Below are 16,603 nucleotides of genomic sequence, written 5' to 3'. Positions count from 1 at the left end.
TCCTCCTGCCCACCCTGCACAAGTTCGCCTCTCGGTCCTCGCAGGGGCCCGTCCGCAGCCTCAGCTCGCGCCTGGAGCCGGGGTTGGGGGTACAGTCACCGAGCCCGGCCGGGGCGGGGCTTGAAAGCAGAGCAGCAGCGGCGGGCCGGGGGCGGGGCCGGGGGCGGGGCCGGGCCGGGGGCGGGGCCGGCAACGGAGCCGCGCTGCACGGCGCGCTCCCACTCGGACGCCCGGCGCCCCCACGCGCACGCCTGGGCTCTGCGCGTGCCCCCTGTCGAGGCCTAGCTCGTGCGTCCGCCGCCGGGGACCCCCAGGACCGCCCCGCCCGAACCGGGCCGCGCCGGCCAAAGGAGACGGCGGCGCAGCCGGAGGAACAGGATGTCCTTCCAGGGCAAGAAGAGCATCCCCCGGATCACGGTGAGCTCCGCTCCGCGCCTCCCGCCCACTGCCCCGGGCGGGACCTGGCCTCCGGGCCCCGGGGAAGACCCTCCCGGCCCTGCGCCGGGCCCGCCTCCCTCCGTGTCCAACCCCCGCGCTTGCCCCTGTGCCGGCGCGCTCCTTCCCGCGCAGCCCGGGGTCCCCGCGAGCGCCGCGCCGGACCCCCTTACGGAGCCGGCGCATAGGCCCAGGCCCTCCTCTGCTCCCGGGGAGGGCTCGGGGCTGGGGGGAGGCCTGCTCCGCAAGCGCAGATGCGCCTGCCTCCTCTCCCCCACCCCGCCCCCGTGCGTCCCGGCCTCTCTGGGAGCTCCGATTCGGAGTGGGCCGTCGGCGCGGCCCTTTGTTGACACCGCCGGTCCGACCTCCGGCCTCGGGGCACACAGATGCCATCCCCGCCCCGCGCCCCTCCACCCCGCGCCCACGCCGCCGCCGCACCACCGGGAGCTCTTTGTCCGAGACAAAGCAACTCAACCCGGCCCGGAGCCCTTGGCGACCCGAACCCCTCCATGGAGCCGGGGTTCGGTGCCCCCTGGGGGCGGGCGGGGGGAGAGAAGATAGCTCGCTAGTCACTGTGCGGGCATCAGGCAGCTCAGGTCCGGGAAGGAGACCCTCTAACAGCACACGCACTGGTGCGGGAGGTCCCACTGTCCACCCCGCGCTGCCAGGAAACAAAGCCGCCCCCTCCATGCGGCCAGGAGCCCAGAGGAGGGAGGGAGGGAGGGAGGGAAGGACGGAGGGAGGGAGGCGGGCGCCTGGGCGCCAGCTGGACGGTGCCTGGGAACCCGCGGATTCAGATCCAGCGGGAGGCGGTGGGGTGACCCATGGGGTGGCCAGTTGACTTCCTGAGATACTCAGGGAGGAAGAAGCCTGCCCCACCCCTCGCATACAGGAGAGGGTGAGACTTGATGCAGGGAGCCAGCCAGGGCCGGGAGGGGGGCTGATCCCATCTCTGGGCAGCTCAGACTCAAGGTGACTGGTTTAGGGGAACTTCTGCCCTCATCCTGAGGAGCGTGGCACCTCATCCTGCTGCATCTCCCTCTTGGTTCCAAACCCAGGAAGGCTCCCAGAATCTGAGTCCAGAAATCTGAGCATTGGAGGCTGGGAGATTGAGCAGGGCACCCAGGCCACAGTCTCTTCCTTCCCAAAGCCTTCCTCTTCCTCTTCTTGGGCTTCTTTGAGAACGCGTTGGTCCATTGGGGCTGGAGTTGGGGCTGTTGGAGTGGGGGCACTGCAGGGGGAGGCAGGAGTGTTTGAACACTGACTCAGAAGCTGGGCAAGGTGGGTCCTTGTGATGTGACCTGTCAGGGCTGGGTCGAGGGCCCAGGGGACTGGGCAGTGAACCTCTGCAGAACCCAGAAGGGAGAGGCCCAGGCAGCTGGGGCCGGGCCATGTGGTAGACCAGGAGTTGGCAGTGGGTCACACAGTAGGTATTTTCAGCTTCGAGGGCCACACTGTTTCTGGTGCAGCTACTCAGCCCTGCAAGAGAGCGGTCCTGGGTGTGACTGCTCCAGTAAAAGCTAAGATTGGACATTGAAACGTGAATCTCATGTAACTTTTATGAGTCTTGAAAGTCTTCCCATGATGTCTTTCAACCAGCATAAGATGCAAACCATGCTCAGCTCGGGGCTGCACAGGGACAGGTCGAGGGCCGTGTTTGGCTTGTGGCACAGTTGGCCACCCTTTTGTAGACTGTGCGGTGGTGGTTTTACCTTTAGTCAATAGAAATCTGAGAATTCAGCCCGAACTGTTAGATGTTAATAAGAATAGAGAATGATGTGATAAGGCTCATAAGCGATGAATTATTTATCCTCTCAGCAGACTCTTCAGAGTCCTGCTGAGTGCGCCACACACATCAGTTCTCTTGGCATCAGGCTGACGGTGTGCGAAGAGCCAGAACCCCCGGCCTGGAGCCCTGGCCTGGCCGCTGGGTGGGCACCCATGAGCCCCGGGCCAGGTCCCAGACCCCCTGTGAAACAGCTGTCACTTCGGCCTGGTCAAGTCCCAGAGAGTGGGAGGCTCCAGCAAGGTCACAGAGGGAAAGCGCTGCAGGGCTGGGTTCTCGCCCGCTCCATTCTGCACTCAGCTGTTTGCTCCTCCTTTGTGTTTCTCTCCGTTTTTCTCCACTGAGGTCAGACCATCACCCCTGACATCATGCACAGCTCCATTACTGGCTCCCCCTCTGCCTCACTCCCTCCTTCCCGACCATCAGAAGTGGACTTATGGCGGCCCAGCTCCGTGCTGTGGGGTGCCCCGAAGAGCTGGCCGAACTTGCTGCCACTTTGTTCACCCCCTTGGGCTACCCCCAGGCAGCACCAGAACCTGCAGGCACCCCGATGTCTTCCTGGCCCTGCACCCCCATGGCCTCTCCGTCAGCAGCTCCTTCTCCCCAACTCCCAGCCTCTCTGGAGTCCATCTCTCATCCGCCCCAAAATGCTGGCCTGGGGCCCCGCATCTCACCCAGACCACATCAGACCCCACTCCAGCGATGGCCCTGTTTCCATCCTTGAACACCACGGGCTGCTTTCTACAACAGGCTAATGTGATCTCTGTATGATCATTTAAACCCCAGCTTAAGGCCTCCCAGGTGGCGGCCCAATGACTCCCCAAGCCCAGCATGCCCCACCCCTACCCACCTCCCATTCCCCCCCACCCCACCCCCCCACCCCCCGTCCCGCCTCGTTTCCTCTCCTGCATCAACCAGACTCTTTCCTGCCTCAGGGCCTTTGCATGGGCTGCGCCCTGGCCTGAGCTTGAGTCGCCTCCAGTTTTAGCTCCTCCAACAGGCCCTTCTCGGTCCCTGAGGCAGCCAGGCCTGTCTCCCATCACCCTGTCACGTCACCTGCTTTGTGCTCTTGCGTCTGTCACCAGCTGTGACGGCCGTGTGTGTGTGTGTGTGTGTGTGTGTGTGTGTGTGTGATGTCTGTCTCCCTCCCCAGGGGTAAGGCCCCTGCCTGCCGACACTGCCTCAGGGCACAGAGATTCTGGAAGGAGCCCGCCCCAGCTGTCAGCCGGAGCCGCCTCTGTGGGTGGACGAGGAGGGCAGACCTTCCAGGCCAGCAGGGGCGTGTGAGACGTGGTCCACCTCCCCCCTCGGCCTGGGCTTTACAGATTTGGCAGCGGGTGTGAAGATGTACACGTGGTTCACTGCACTGCTGCTCGCACCGCCTCGGCTTTGCCGTGGTGAAGCGGGGCGCTAGCTGGTCGTACACCCTGTGCCTTTGGCGAGGCCAGACTGCCTGACCTGTGGCTGCAGGTCGTGTGCGGGGCCCGTGGGCAGCTGCCCCCAAGGGCCACCGTCTCGGGGCACCCTCTGCCCGCCCTCGGTGTGTGTGTGGGATAAACCATTCAGGCTTTGTGCTGGATTTCATGCACACAAGTTGTGCCTGAATGTTTGCATCACAATTCCAGGGTAAAGCTTGTGCTCCAGATACTGTCGAGTCACTTAGCTTGGAGGAAACTTACCCATTTCTTTGTCTCTGACAGAGTGACCGCCTTCTGGTCAGAGGCGGGAGGATCGTGAACGATGACCAGTCCTTTTACGCTGACCTGTATGTGGAGGACGGTTTGATAAAGTGAGTTTCTACCTCAGATGTCTTCATGGTCACACATCGATCACACACTATCCAGAAGTTTACTTTTGGGCGAGATCCATGTGAATGGTTCTTTCTTTTCCAAAAGCTCGTTCCCTGGAAATAGCTTTTGCCCAACCCGAGCCCTCAGGGAAGCCTCGAGAGCAGGCCAATGGCTTCCTCGTTTCTGTGTTAACATAGCTTCAGTAGGGTGTGGGGCTCAAAGCAGGTGTTTAATAAATGCTTATCGACCACACCTATTAGCTTGTCTGCTTGTGCCTGTCAGGCAGCTCCAAGGACTTCCCTGGTGGTCCAGTGGTTAAGACTCCACGTTCCCAATGCAGGGGGTGCGGGTTCGATCCCTGGTCGGGAACTAAGTTCCCACATGCCACGCGGCAGGAACAAAACAAAACAAAAAAGCAGCTCCAGCCTCTGGTCAATAAGCAACGAGGGGACACCTAAGTGACCAGCGCAGGGTTGGCTCCTCCGTGTTGACGGTCCTGAGCCCCAGCGTGTGGGCTGGTCCAGTTAAGGCTTGGCCGTATTGCCCTTTTCCTCAGGGACAAGAGCCCAAGGACAAGAGTCCCAGCTCTGCAGCATCACCAAGGAGCCCGTTCACGTTTGCTCAGGGCTCTTCCCAACCAGCGAAATCTCTGTTGCTTTCAGACAAATTGGAGAGAACCTCATTGTCCCTGGGGGCATCAAAACAATTGACGCCCACGGCCTAATGGTCCTGCCCGGCGGAGTCGACGTCCACACAAGGCTGCAGATGCCCGTCCTGGGCATGACCCCGGCCGATGACTTCTGCCAGGGGACCAAGGCCGCCCTGGCAGGAGGGACCACCATGATACGTGAGTGTCTCCTGTGGGGAGCGTCCGTCCCAGGCCGTGGTCCTCTGGCAGGTTTGCATGTCGCAGGAAGAGCTTTCCCTGACGGTGTTTTTCTCAGGCCTCTTTCCCTCTATTACATCTCATTCTAAGAAATCCTTGAGTGCCTGTCTTTAACCCTGCCCCTCCTCCTGAGTCGTGCTGCCTTGGCCCGCTCTGGAGCGTTCCTGGGATTTCCACGGGAGCACAGGGACGTGTGCCCAGTAATGTATCATTTCCCGGGAAGCTAGCAGCTGGCTAAGGACCGGGTTTGGAAAACCCAAGTGCAGGGGTCGTGTTGCCTGAAATGTCAGACACATTTGCCCCTGAACCTCACACCCTCTGAGGCTTGGTTTGCAGAAACTCCCTGCCCATGTCAAAAGGGCTGAAGACGGAGGTTGTGTTTTAGAAAAAGGATGATGAAAAATACTATTAGCCTATCAACAAGCCCCAGAGGTACCGTTTCTTTAGTGCCGACCCTGTGCCAGGCACGAGCACCATCCTGGTGAGCCTCAGCTCCGTGCTCTCCTCGTACAACCCTCTGAGCTGGGCGGAGACGCCCCAGTTAACAGCCTGTGAGGTGACTTCGCTTGCCCACCGCGACCTCGCTCGTGGCCAGCGCAGGGGCCAGGAAGAGGCACCGGCGTGCAGCCCTCCTCCCGTGGCCTTGAGCGCCATCAACTCCGCAGGCCCGAGCACAGACACATCCACTAGGGGTTAGACCTGGCCTAATAGGCCCAGTCCAGCCCCGGCTGCACCACATCCTGGCTGTGACTTCAGGCAGCGCAACTCACCTTTAGGCGTCTCACTTCCCCGATCTGTCAGGCAGGGGGAAGAGGGTGGAGGGTGGAGCAAGGGGGTGCACGTCGTTGCTTTGCTATGTCTGGCACACAGCGAGCGCTGCCACTGCTGCCGCCGGGAAAGGCTGCTCCGGGGACCCTGGGCTACTTCACAAGTGACATTTAGATGTTGCAAAATCCTGGCCTGGTGTGGTTTACTGAACTACGACATGGAAGGAAAAACCCAACAATGGTCCACCTTTTAGTCTGATTAAGGAGAGTTGTGATTTCAGGCCCTTGGTCCTGCTTGTCATTGGTGGCCCAGGCTGAGCAGGCGCCTTCGTGGTTATGTCACCTGCTCCTGCCGGTGCTGAGGCATCAGACCGGCTGTGAGGACAGAGACGCTGCAGGCCGGGGCTGGCCTAGGCAGAGCGGCCTGCAGCTCCAGGCTGGAGCTGTGAGCGGCCTGCGGGGCCGGGCCCTGGGTTCGCGCCCTGAGCTGTGGGAAGCAGAGGGGCCCACGTGAGGGCGTGCTGGAAGAAGGCACGGCATTTGCCTGTAACCCCGGGGCGGGTGTGCCTTCCCCCTGGCCACCCCACTCCCAGCTCTTTCCCTGCACCTGGCAGAGGCTGTGAGTGGGGTTTGGACCTTGGACGTGGGGTTGCCGGCAGGGTGGGGTGACGATGCAGTGTCCATGTGCGTTCCCAGTTTCCCCAGGGGGTGGGGTGGGTGCGCTGTTCGAGGTGTGTGCGGCCAGTGAGGCAGGAGGGAAGCCAGCCCCGTGCGCTGCTGTGGGCAGGCTCGCGGGTCCAGCACCACGGACAGTGGCGCCACCCCTCCCCCTCCAGGGGCACCTCACTCAGGCCAGGCCTGTGCAGGAGGTGGAGGCTTAAACTGCCACTGGGCTCCTTGGGGTGTGTCCACTGGAGAGTGAGGCCCTCCCCTCTGCTCAGAGAGAGGCTGGGGACAAGGGGCGGGAGATGCCTCTTTGGACAGAACCGACGGGCAGGTTCCCAGCAGCCTCAGCCCTGCGTTGGGTACGAGGCCTCTTCTCTGCTTTTCTCAGACGTGCTTCCTGGTTTCCTGGGAACACGAAGCCACTCTCCCTCGGAGGCCCAGGTGGTTCCAGTGGTGCGGGTGGGGGGCTCCGCTGACCGCGCTGTCCCCACAGTGGACCACGTGTTCCCCGACACGGGTGTGAGCCTGCTGGCAGCCTACGAGCAGTGGCGGGAGAGAGCGGACCGCGGAGCCTGCTGCGACTACTCCCTGCACGTGGATGTCCCCCGCTGGCACGAGAGCACCAGGGAGGAGCTGGAGGCCCTGGTGAAGGACAAGGGTGAGCGGGCGGCCCGGCTGGGCGGAAGGGCAGCTGCAGGGCCTGGGCTCTCCTGGCCTCGGGTGGACGCTGTGTGCACCTGACCCCGGGGCAGGCGGCCGCGAGCTGGGAGAAAGTTGGGCAAGGGCCATTCCAACATCTGCTAGGCTGAGAGGTCACCTGCGTCCGAGTCTGGGGACGCATCCCGTAGCTGTTGTCCTCACAAGAGGACACAGCAGGGACCTCCCTGGAGGTCCAGTGGTTAAGACTTCACCTTCCAGTGCCGGGGGTGCGGGTTCGATCCCTAGTTGGGGAGCTAAGATCCCACGTGCCTCGCGGTCAAAAAACCAAAACATAAAACAGAAGCAATATTGTAAGAAAATTCAATAAAGACTTAAAAAAAAAGAGGACACAGCAGTCACAGCTGTCACCTCGGTCCCCTTGTGTCTTGGCCCTGGATGAAGGATAAGCCCTATAAGCCTTCTTAGCATCTTAAGAGCCTTTAGAAGGAGATACCTTAAAACCTACTGCCAAAAAAAATAAAAATAAAAATAAAATAAAACCTGCTGCCTCAGCTGAAACAGGACGGTTTACAGATAAGGCTTAATTTTTTTTTTAATCAAAAGTCCTGAAGCTGAAACCACATCAAAGTTTATAGAGGATTTGACAAGTTAGGTGGACGTCGAAACTGAGCTCCGGTGACTGGCTTCGAGGGTGGTCCTAACGCACAGCCGGGAGAGGAGCTGGCGGGGCTGGGACAGGGGGTGCCGGCTGCAGACCCCTGGCCGGGCCCTGGAGGCCACAGGGCCCTCCCCTCAGCAGACGCTGCCCCCCGCCCCACTGTACATCCGAGGGAGGCAGGGAGTTTCATCGAGGCCGTTTCCCAAAGAGCAACGGTCCTCACACCAGTAACCTTTGGCATTTAGGACCCCCAGCCTGGGGGTGGGCAGGGGGCTCTCAGCCTCTGCACTCATTCCAGGCAGTGGCTCCGCCCCCCCGGTTGTTCCTTAACGGGGTCGGGAGGCCTGTGGCCTTGCAGCTCCGAGCAGAGGCAGAAACCAGGCACCTGCCGCCACCACCCTCCTGCCGGGGCGGCGCTGCCCAGCGGTCTGCTCCCAGCAGAGCGTCGGTCCTGGCCCGCTGGGTGGCATGCAGGGACGGGCCTGCATGCTGACCAGTAGCCTCCACCAGGCGCCCTGGGGCAGGTTGTCACCTGGGGGGTTGGCTTGTGTGGCACTGGGTGACAGTTTCCCCCGCGTGCCTTTGCTCCTCAAGTTCGCACTTTCGACCCAGGGAGATGACAGGCAGGAGGGAGGGGCCGCGCCGCTGGTTTGGATGGTGGGGGTCAGGTGAGTCCCCAGCTGGTCCCGCGTCCGCACAGCACAGGAGAGCTCGACCCTGGCCTGATGGGGCCCTGACACCGCGGGCAGCCGGTCCTGTTCCTTCTGCTTTTCCTGAGAGCCTGAGCGGGCTGAGGAGCCCTGAGCGGGGCCTGGCAGGCGCCACCGAGGCCCCGCAGGCTAGGTGGCCAACGTGCGGGCCACCCCGGCGCCCAGTGCGGGAGGGGCTCCGGTGCAGCCCGGGCAGAGCTCAGGCAGCGAGACTGCAGCTCACGGCTCCCTTCCGTCCGGGGGGCACGGGGCTCCCGGGGCTCCCGGGGGCCATGGGGGGTTAGTGGGCGGGGTGCGGGTTCTCACCTGGCTTTGCCACTGGGGAACAATCGGTTCCTGACCCCAGAGCTCGAGGAGCCGGGGTGACTCTGTCCCCGTCCCAGCTCGGGAGAGTGTGGGGCCGGTCCCTGAGAGCCACCAGGCCGGCTGGCGGGGCCCCTGGAGCTCGGGGAGCAGTGGAGGCTCCTGGCATCCACCCCTCCTGCCTCCCCCCAGGTGTGAACTCCTTCCTGGTCTTCATGGCGTACAAGGACAGGTGCCAGTGCACGGACGGCCAGGTAAGGCCAGGTGCCGAGCGGGGGAGCAAGCGGGTGTCTCGGGCTGCTGTGGACGGGAGACACGCAGCCTCACGCAGCCCATGTGCCTCTCCCCAGATGTACGAGATCTTCAGTGTCATCCGGGACCTGGGAGCCGTGGCCCAAGTGCACGCAGAGAACGGGGACATCGTGGACGAGGTGTGGGCGGGGCTGGCGGGGTGACCCCTGCCCACTTGGGTGTGAGCACTGATCCCACAAACCCTGACGGAGGGAACCTGGAACTTGACCCAGTAAATGGCTTGCCCAGGTCAAAAGTCAAGCAGGCAGGGCATTAGGGAGCCTGGGGGGCTCTTGGCCATAACAGATTTTTCCATGATCATCACACTTCTGATCAAAAATTCTCCAAAATCAGGGACTTCCCTGGCGATCCAGTGGATAAGACTCTGCACTTCCACCACAGGGGGCGCAGGTTCGATCCCTGGTTGGTTGGGGAGCTCCTATATGCTGCGCGGTGTGGCCAAAAAAAAAAAATTCTCCAAAATCAAAGCGTTGCTTCTTGGTGAGGGTTGCTGAGACTGGGGTCTCTGAGCCCTCCGCCCCCTGGACTGAGGCCCCTCCCATGAGCACACCTGTTGGGTTAGTGGCGCTGTCCTCAGTCGCGTCCCAGGCTGCCTGGGGGGGTGCCTGGCCCTTCTGCGCACGCCCCCACCTTCCCTGTGGGCCCAGGGCTGTGAGGGGGGTGCCCCCAGCCTCTGCCCCTCACCCCGTTTTCCCGTCCTCCCATAGGGGCGGGTTGGGTGGGGCGCCCGGGAGCTTCCAGGCCTCCTGGGGGCCTGGCGGGAGGTTGCACACACACGGCCACCTCCCCAACGTTCCAGACCCACAGAGAAGCTTCCTGGGACCCGTCGGGCTCTGCCCCTCCCAAGTTCAACGGGAGGGTGGTGACACTCAGGAGGGGCATGTGGGGTTCCGGGCATCGGGTGCTGTATGTGCTTCCAGGGTTCGAGGCCAGGCCCAGGCGGGAGACGTCGTGGGTCATGCTTAGCATTCAGGACGGTGGGCCGCGAGTGCCAGGGAGGCTTATTAGGGGGTCGGTGGGATTCTGCTTCTCCCCCATTCTCCACGCCGAAGCTCGTTTACACCAGAGGGTGCTGTGGCTCAGACCTGTAGGATGAGTGAGCTTGCCCAAGAAGAAGTCCCATCCCCGACTGTGCAGAGCCGCTGCACACACCCCAGATGCACACACCCTGACGCACACGCCCCCGACGTGCACACCCCGCCGCACACGCCCCCGACGCGCACTCCTCGACGCGCACGCCCCGACGCGCACGCCCCTGACGCGCACGCCCCCGACGCGCACGCCCCCGACATGCACCCACCGGGGAAACGGCAAGGCTGTGGGGTCTTGTCCTCTCAGGAGGCCTGCGACCTTGGGCGAGTCTTTCCCCTCTGCAAGCCCCGTTCCCTCATCTGTAATTTGGGGAGCTGGAGTCACTCCGCTTCGGGTCAGCCCGCGACTCCATTCTGAGCTCTCTGTGGTTGGTGATTCTCAGGGGCCTGGAAGTCTGGGCCCATCTCGGGGAGCAGGGCTCACATGAGAGGTTGGGGGTCAGGGCTTATTTCGGGGAGCAGGGCTCACATGAGAGGTCGGGGGTCAGGGCTCATCTCGCGGAGCAGGGGTCGTCTCAGGGCCAGGGCGCTCTGGGCTGTGTCCAGGCTGGAACGTGGTGTGTGTTTAGGAGCAGAAGCGGCTGCTGGCACTCGGCATCACCGGCCCCGAGGGCCACGTGCTCAGCCACCCAGAGGAGGTAGGTGTGAGCCTGCCGGGAACGCCCCCCTGACTGGGCCTTCATCGGGGGTTGGGGCTGGCCCCGTGGTCCCGGCAGGGCTGTGATCCCGCTGTCCTCGTCTGGAAGCGTGAATCAAGGCTCACGTCCCCTCCTACCACTGGTCACCCTGAGGCCTTTATGCAAGGCCAAGAAGGTGGCGTGGTCAGCCCTGGGGTCTGCATGGGTCGGCCCATATTCTGGGCACCGAGCCCCAGGCTGGGGTCCTCACCCGCCCGGGGTGCTCCCTCTGGGCCCGGGATCCATGGGTGGTCCGGGGGCATCTCACGCCCATACTGGTCAGGAGGCCCCAGTGTTCTCGTGTGGCCTGAGTGCCCGCATCCCCAGGTGGAGGCAGAGGCCGTGTACCGTGCTGTCACCGTTGCCAAGCAGGCCAACTGTCCCCTGTACATCACCAAGGTGATGAGCAAGGCTGCGGCCGATGTGATCGCCCAAGCCAAGCGTAGAGGTGAGTGGAGGCCCCGGACCGGGTCTCTGTGGGGGTCGCTCACGTCCTCAGCCTCCCAGGGCTGGGCCAGCTGGACTGAGGCTCAGCGCAGGCAGACCCGACGGAGACGCAGCGGCCGCCCTGCCAGCCTCTTCATGGTGGGGTGGCCTCTGGTGCGGGGGCACCAGGGCTGTGGCCGGCGGGAGATGTGGGCACCTGGTCCTTGAGTGGGGTGGGTGGCCTGAGTCTCCCCTCTTGTCCAAACAGCAGTGCAGCACCGGGGGGCCTTGAAGCAAAAGTGAGGCCTAGTGGCCCTGTTTGCACAGAAGTGAGTGTCACAGCTGTGCTCTGTGTGTGTCGGTATGTGTGCGTGTCTGTGTGTGCGATGTGTGTGACGTGTCTGTGTGTGTGTGGTGTGTGTGGTGTGAATGGTGCATGAGAGTAGACCCTCGTGTCGTGTACGGGAGCCTGGCCCAGCTGACCCTGGGGGCCCATGTTACTGTCTGCTGGACACGTCCTGCGTCCAGGAGCTGGGGTGCGGGTCCCGAGGGCTGGATGCCCTCTGGCCCTGGAAGCCCAGGCCATGGAGGAGGCAGGGGGTCAGTGATGGAGCCAGGTCCTTGCACAGAGGCTGTGGCCAGGCGGGGCGGGCAGTCAGGTGACGGTGTCTCACTGCAGCCTGTGGCCCCAGCAGGGATGTGAGGCAGCGGGGACAGACAGGACCCACTGCGGGAGCCCTAGGTGGCCTGGGCCGGGCGCCCCCGGAGCAGGGGAAGAACTGTCCAGGCTTGGGAGATCGAGGGGCAGTTGCGCGTCAGCCCTGGGACCGCGGGGCCAGACCCACCCCACGATGAAGTCCAGGTCAGGGGGGCATTCCCAGGCCCTGCCCGGGTCTGGGGACATGGGGGCTGGCAGTGCCCCTCACGGCCTCACCGCAGGGGTGGTCGTGGTCGGGGAGCCCATCACCGCCGGCCTGGGCACCGACGGCTCCCACTACTGGAGTAAGAACTGGGCCAAGGCCGCAGCCTTCGTCACGTCACCGCCCCTCAACCCGGACCCCAGCACTGCAGACCACCTCGCCTCCCTGCTGTCCAGGTAGGGAGCTGCCTATGTGCCCCTCGCCCTGGCCTGCCCTGTGCCCGCCGGCAGCTCCAGGCCTCTTGCGTCCGGAGAGTCCGCACCAGGGTCCTTGCCCTCCCACCTGCGCACTGAGGCCCCAGCTCTGCCCTCTCCGACAACCTCTCCCCCACCCCCCCGTGGGCCGAGCAGCTGGGTAGGGGTGGAGCCAGCTGGGCCTTTGGCGGCTCAGGAAGGACAGGCCCCTCTGGGCTCTGACTCCGGCTTTCCCCAGCGGGGACCTCCAGGTGACTGGCAGTGCCCACTGTACCTTCACCACTGCCCAGAAGGCCGTCGGCAGGGACAACTTCATGCTCATCCCCGAGGGCACCAACGGCGTGGAGGAGCGCATGTCTGTGGTCTGGGAGAAATGCGTGGTGGGTGCAGAAGGGGGGACGCAGGGTCCTCCCCTCAGAACGCTGCCTGTTCATCAGAAAGGGAAGCCCCTTGAGCAGTAAATTCACCAGAGCAGAGGTTGGGGCTCGTGGGCCCCCGGGTGTCGTCCCCCCAGCCCTGCCATCCAGGGCTCCCTAGACATTTGCTTCTGGTCCTAAACGCACGACCCAGGGAGAGCGGGGTCCATGCCCTGGTGGAATTACACTCCGCAATGTCTCCCTAGGAGGCCTGAGGTTTCCTCAGACATCCATCTCGCTTGGAGGGCCCTGCCCACGGCCTCTGCCCCCACGCCCCTAGCCCCAGTCCTGAGCCCTTCCCTGGGCTGGGGCCCTGACCCCAGGCTCCTGGCCACCCCAGGGGGACGGTCGCGTCCTTTGGGGACACAGACATCATTGTGGAAACATCAGCATTCATTTGCCCACAAAGTGAGCATGGAGACCAGCTTGGTGCCCAGGAAGGACCAGACCTGCAGGCACGACTGAGGCACACGACCCACGGCCTCGGGGACAGGGGCCACCTCCACACAAGAGCCCCGAGACCAGACCCCGCCTGCGGTCAGGAAGGGCGCCCCCCCGACTCACCCCCACCTTCTTACTTCTCAGGCCTCAGGGAAGATGGACGAGAATGAGTTTGTTGCTGTGACCAGTACAAACGCAGCCAAAATCTTCAATTTTTACCCAAGGAAGGGGCGGGTGGCCGTAGGCGCCGACGCCGACCTGGTCATATGGAACCCCAAGGCCACGAAAATCATCTCTGCCCAGAGCCACAACCTGGTGAGAGAAGCCTGGTCCCACGTCGGGGTCAGGGTCGGGGGCCTGGGGAGCCCCGCAGCCTTCCTGGGGGGAGGGGCAGGAGCAGGGGTGCAGGGCGCGGCGGCCACTGCCTTCTGAATCCCGGCCCGGCCGAGTGGGCGCCCCCCGTCGGGGGTCCTGGGTCAGGACGCTGAGCAGCCCCTGGCTGTTCTCCCCAGAACGTGGAGTACAACATTTTCGAAGGCGTTGAGTGCCGAGGAGCCCCCGTGGTGGTCATAAGTCAGGGCAGGGTCGTGCTGGAGGACGGGGCCCTGTTCGTCACCCCCGGGGCTGGCCGCTTTATTCCGCGGAAGACCTTCCCCGACTTCGTCTACAAGAGGATAAAGGCTCGCAACAGGGTAAGGCCTGAGCCAGGCAGGCGGGTGGGCGTGAGCTCTCAGGCCTCCTCCGGGTCAGCCCTGCCCACGGCCACTGTCGGGAAAGCACGGCGGCCCCACTGCTCCGGGCGCTTCTTAGCGGTGCTTCGCCCGCGTCCGTTACCAGGCAGCCCATGTCGCTGTAGAAAGCGTGGGTGTGAAGCAAAAAAAACCCCTCGTAGCCACCCCCCAGGTACACTGCCACTAAGGCTAGCAGAGCCCGCGCAGGATTTCCCCGGGAACAGACGTGGACGTTAATAAATTAAGGAAGGAGAACACGTGGTTTACACGGCATCCATAACTTAGAAGTTGTGAGCCCTCGTCTCCCCTTGCGGGCTTGGCCAGCTGCCCGCCGAGTCTGGCGGATGCACCAGGTGTCCACCCAGGCCCCGCGCTGCACGCACAGGTGGTTCACGCATGCGCACAGGTACACACACACACACACACACACACACACACACACACACAGAGCTGCACACGTGGTCATTGTACACCCTGGTTTGCTTTATCCCAGCCCTGTTTCCAGTTTTCTAGACTGAAGACGTTGTCTGAGCTCGTAGAGAGGAGGGATGGCTTTCGGGCTGGCTAGGGGCCGGGTGCTGGTCTCCTTCCCGGGAAAGGAGAGTGGAGGCTGCCCTAACTCGCAGACACTGCTGTCTCAGGCTGCAGGGCCCACACCACGGCTGCTGCCCACATCTGACCTGGGCACGCCACCCCTTCCTCCCTCAGGGTTCGAACGGGGCCGAGAGGCAGGGTCCAGGGCAGAGGGCTGGGCATCGCACCCCTTGGGGTGAGGTCCGGGGCACCCCTGGGCACTGGCCACTGGGCAGCTCCGTGAGGTGGCAGGCCAGCCCCATGTACAGCCGCGGCACGGAGCAAGGAGAGGGGATGGCTCCCCATCGCACACCCGGGGTGATGGGGGCAGGGGCTGGATGCAGACCCGAATCTGCAGAACTCCACACCCCACAATCGTTCTTGCCCTGTGCCCCTGCCCCACTGTGACCCCTGCAGGGCAGGATCTGGTCAGAGGCCCCTGGGGCTGGGCTCAGCCCCACAGTCATGAGTGTAAACCACAAATCCCCAGGCAGGTGCCAGCTGCAAACACAAGCACAGCTGAAGGGTTTGCCTCAACCCTCGGACTGTTGGTCCATCATGGTGGCTACTGGGAAGGGCCTCTGCCTCTGGGGGCCATTTTCAGGGAGGGCAGGACCCAGGGCCACCATCTCAGGGCTTCCTTGGGAACACAGTGGGGGCTGCGTGGGGGGCCACAGTACGGCGGGTACTGAGGAAGCGGCGAACATGTTGGGACCAGTTTCTGATTCCAAAAGGAGACGCCTCCACAGGCCACCCCCGTCCGAGCTGCTCCTCCAGCTCGGGGCACTGCTGCCCAGCCTCGGGGGAGGGAGGTGTGTGTCCACACTCGCGGGCAGTCACCCCTGTGGGCGGGGAGCCCCCTGCCCTCGAGCCCGGGGCCCGCGCAGCACCCCCTCATGCCAGCCTCTCGGCCCACAGCTGGCAGAGATCCACGGCGTGCCCCGAGGCCTCTACGACGGGCTGGTCCACGAGGTGATGGTGCCCACCAAGCCAGGGGGCGGTGTGCAGGCCCGCGTGTCCTGCCCGGGGAAGATCTCAGTCCCACCCGTTCGCAACCTGCACCAGTCGGGGTTCAGTCTGTCTGGTGAGTTGAGCCCAGCCTCTGTGGGACCCGAGGACCACGTGGGAGTCCAGCCTCCAGCCCCTCACTGCCCCATAACGCAGAGGCACATATGTGGGTGCCTAAGGATGGGGCCTGGGGGCTTCAAGGGCTCTGGGGTCCCGGCGTGCAGCCACCAGGCTCAGGCCTCTGATCAGGGCCTCAGCTGTGCTCCCAGCATGCTAGGATTCTAAGAGAAGCCCTGAGCCCCAGGCTCTCCCTGCAAACGGAGACAGACCCTCCCTCTCTCTTCCCAGCCCTTGGACGGGGGCCAACCCAGCCCCTAACATCCTGTCTCAGCCTCCCTACTGGGGAGGTGATGGTGGTCCCTGCCTGCCTCCTGGGGATGTAGGGCCAGGGGCAGGTCCCCTTTGGAATCCAGCATCGTCCTAAAGGCTAAAGACAGCCTTCTCCCATCACGGGGGTCTGTGCAGGGCAAGACCCACGGGAGGGGCGAGCAGGACTAGCCCAGCCTCTGCTCCTCCGGACCGGACTCCCAGAGGGTCAACCTTGACCTCCAGTCTCTGGCCGCACGCACACCTGGCCTCACTTGCCTGCTCATCTGAGGCCTCAGTGGTGGGAGTGCCTGACCAGCGGCCTGGCTGACCCAAGGCCGTCGGGGAGCGTGGGGGGCCTGCAGTGTGGGGCTGTGGCTCCGCATCCCTGGCCTCGCGGGTGTGGCGTGTTTGCGTCCCCTCCCCAGCGCCACTTCCACTCCTGGCTTCCCCACAGGCTCTCAGGCCGATGACCACGTCGCCAGGCGCACGGCTCAGAAGATCATGGCACCACCTGGCGGCCGCTCCAACATCACATCCCTGTCCTAGGAGCTGCTTGTGCCAGCGGCGGGCGTGCCTGTAGGCGGCCGCCACTCCCCTCTGTTCCCTTCCCTTCATTGAACCTATTTTGAAAGGTGCTTGGCCTTACCTTCCCCTCCCCAGAAACTCTCCTCTCGGGGTCCCAGGTCCTGTTACGAGGAGCCCCCGCAGGAGAGGCTGAATTTGGGGAGGTTTCACTGCCAGGGCAAGGAGGCTGGACATGGTGGCGGGGACAGCTCAGGTGGCC

General features: G+C 63.7%; 1 protein-coding gene across 1 annotated transcript; it reads left to right on the top strand.

Annotated features, from left to right (window-relative positions):
- The first annotated feature begins 358 nt into the window (after positions 1-358).
- Positions 359-16,433, top strand: DPYSL4 (dihydropyrimidinase like 4). Its single transcript, XM_061191716.1, has 14 exons — positions 359-417; positions 3,922-4,010; positions 4,674-4,858; positions 6,824-6,988; positions 8,854-8,915; positions 9,012-9,092; positions 10,634-10,702; positions 11,069-11,189; positions 12,107-12,263; positions 12,520-12,661; positions 13,283-13,453; positions 13,651-13,830; positions 15,361-15,526; positions 16,274-16,433. The coding sequence occupies exons 1-14, from the start codon at positions 379-381 to the stop codon at positions 16,363-16,365; spliced, it is 1,719 nt and encodes a 572-aa protein (XP_061047699.1). The 5' UTR covers positions 359-378; the 3' UTR covers positions 16,366-16,433.
- The last annotated feature ends 170 nt before the right edge of the window (positions 16,434-16,603 follow it).

The sequence above is a fragment of the Eubalaena glacialis genome, chromosome 1 (genome assembly GCF_028564815.1).
Source record: "Eubalaena glacialis isolate mEubGla1 chromosome 1, mEubGla1.1.hap2.+ XY, whole genome shotgun sequence".
Taxonomy (NCBI): domain Eukaryota; kingdom Metazoa; phylum Chordata; class Mammalia; order Artiodactyla; family Balaenidae; genus Eubalaena; species Eubalaena glacialis.
Note: the sequence above shows the minus strand (reverse complement) of the source record. Positions and strands in the feature narration are given on the sequence as shown.

Bases quoted from the DNA above. Each gene is read 5' to 3' on its own strand.
- DPYSL4 (XM_061191716.1), top strand. From the start codon at position 379: ATGTCCTTCCAGGGCAAGAAGAGCATCCCCCGGATCACG. The intron at 4,011-4,673 runs GTGAGTTTCTAC...TGTTGCTTTCAG, and splicing joins GTGGAGGACGGTTTGATAAA to ACAAATTGGAGAGAACCTCA. The intron at 6,989-8,853 runs GTGAGCGGGCGG...GCCTCCCCCCAG, and splicing joins GGCCCTGGTGAAGGACAAGG to GTGTGAACTCCTTCCTGGTC.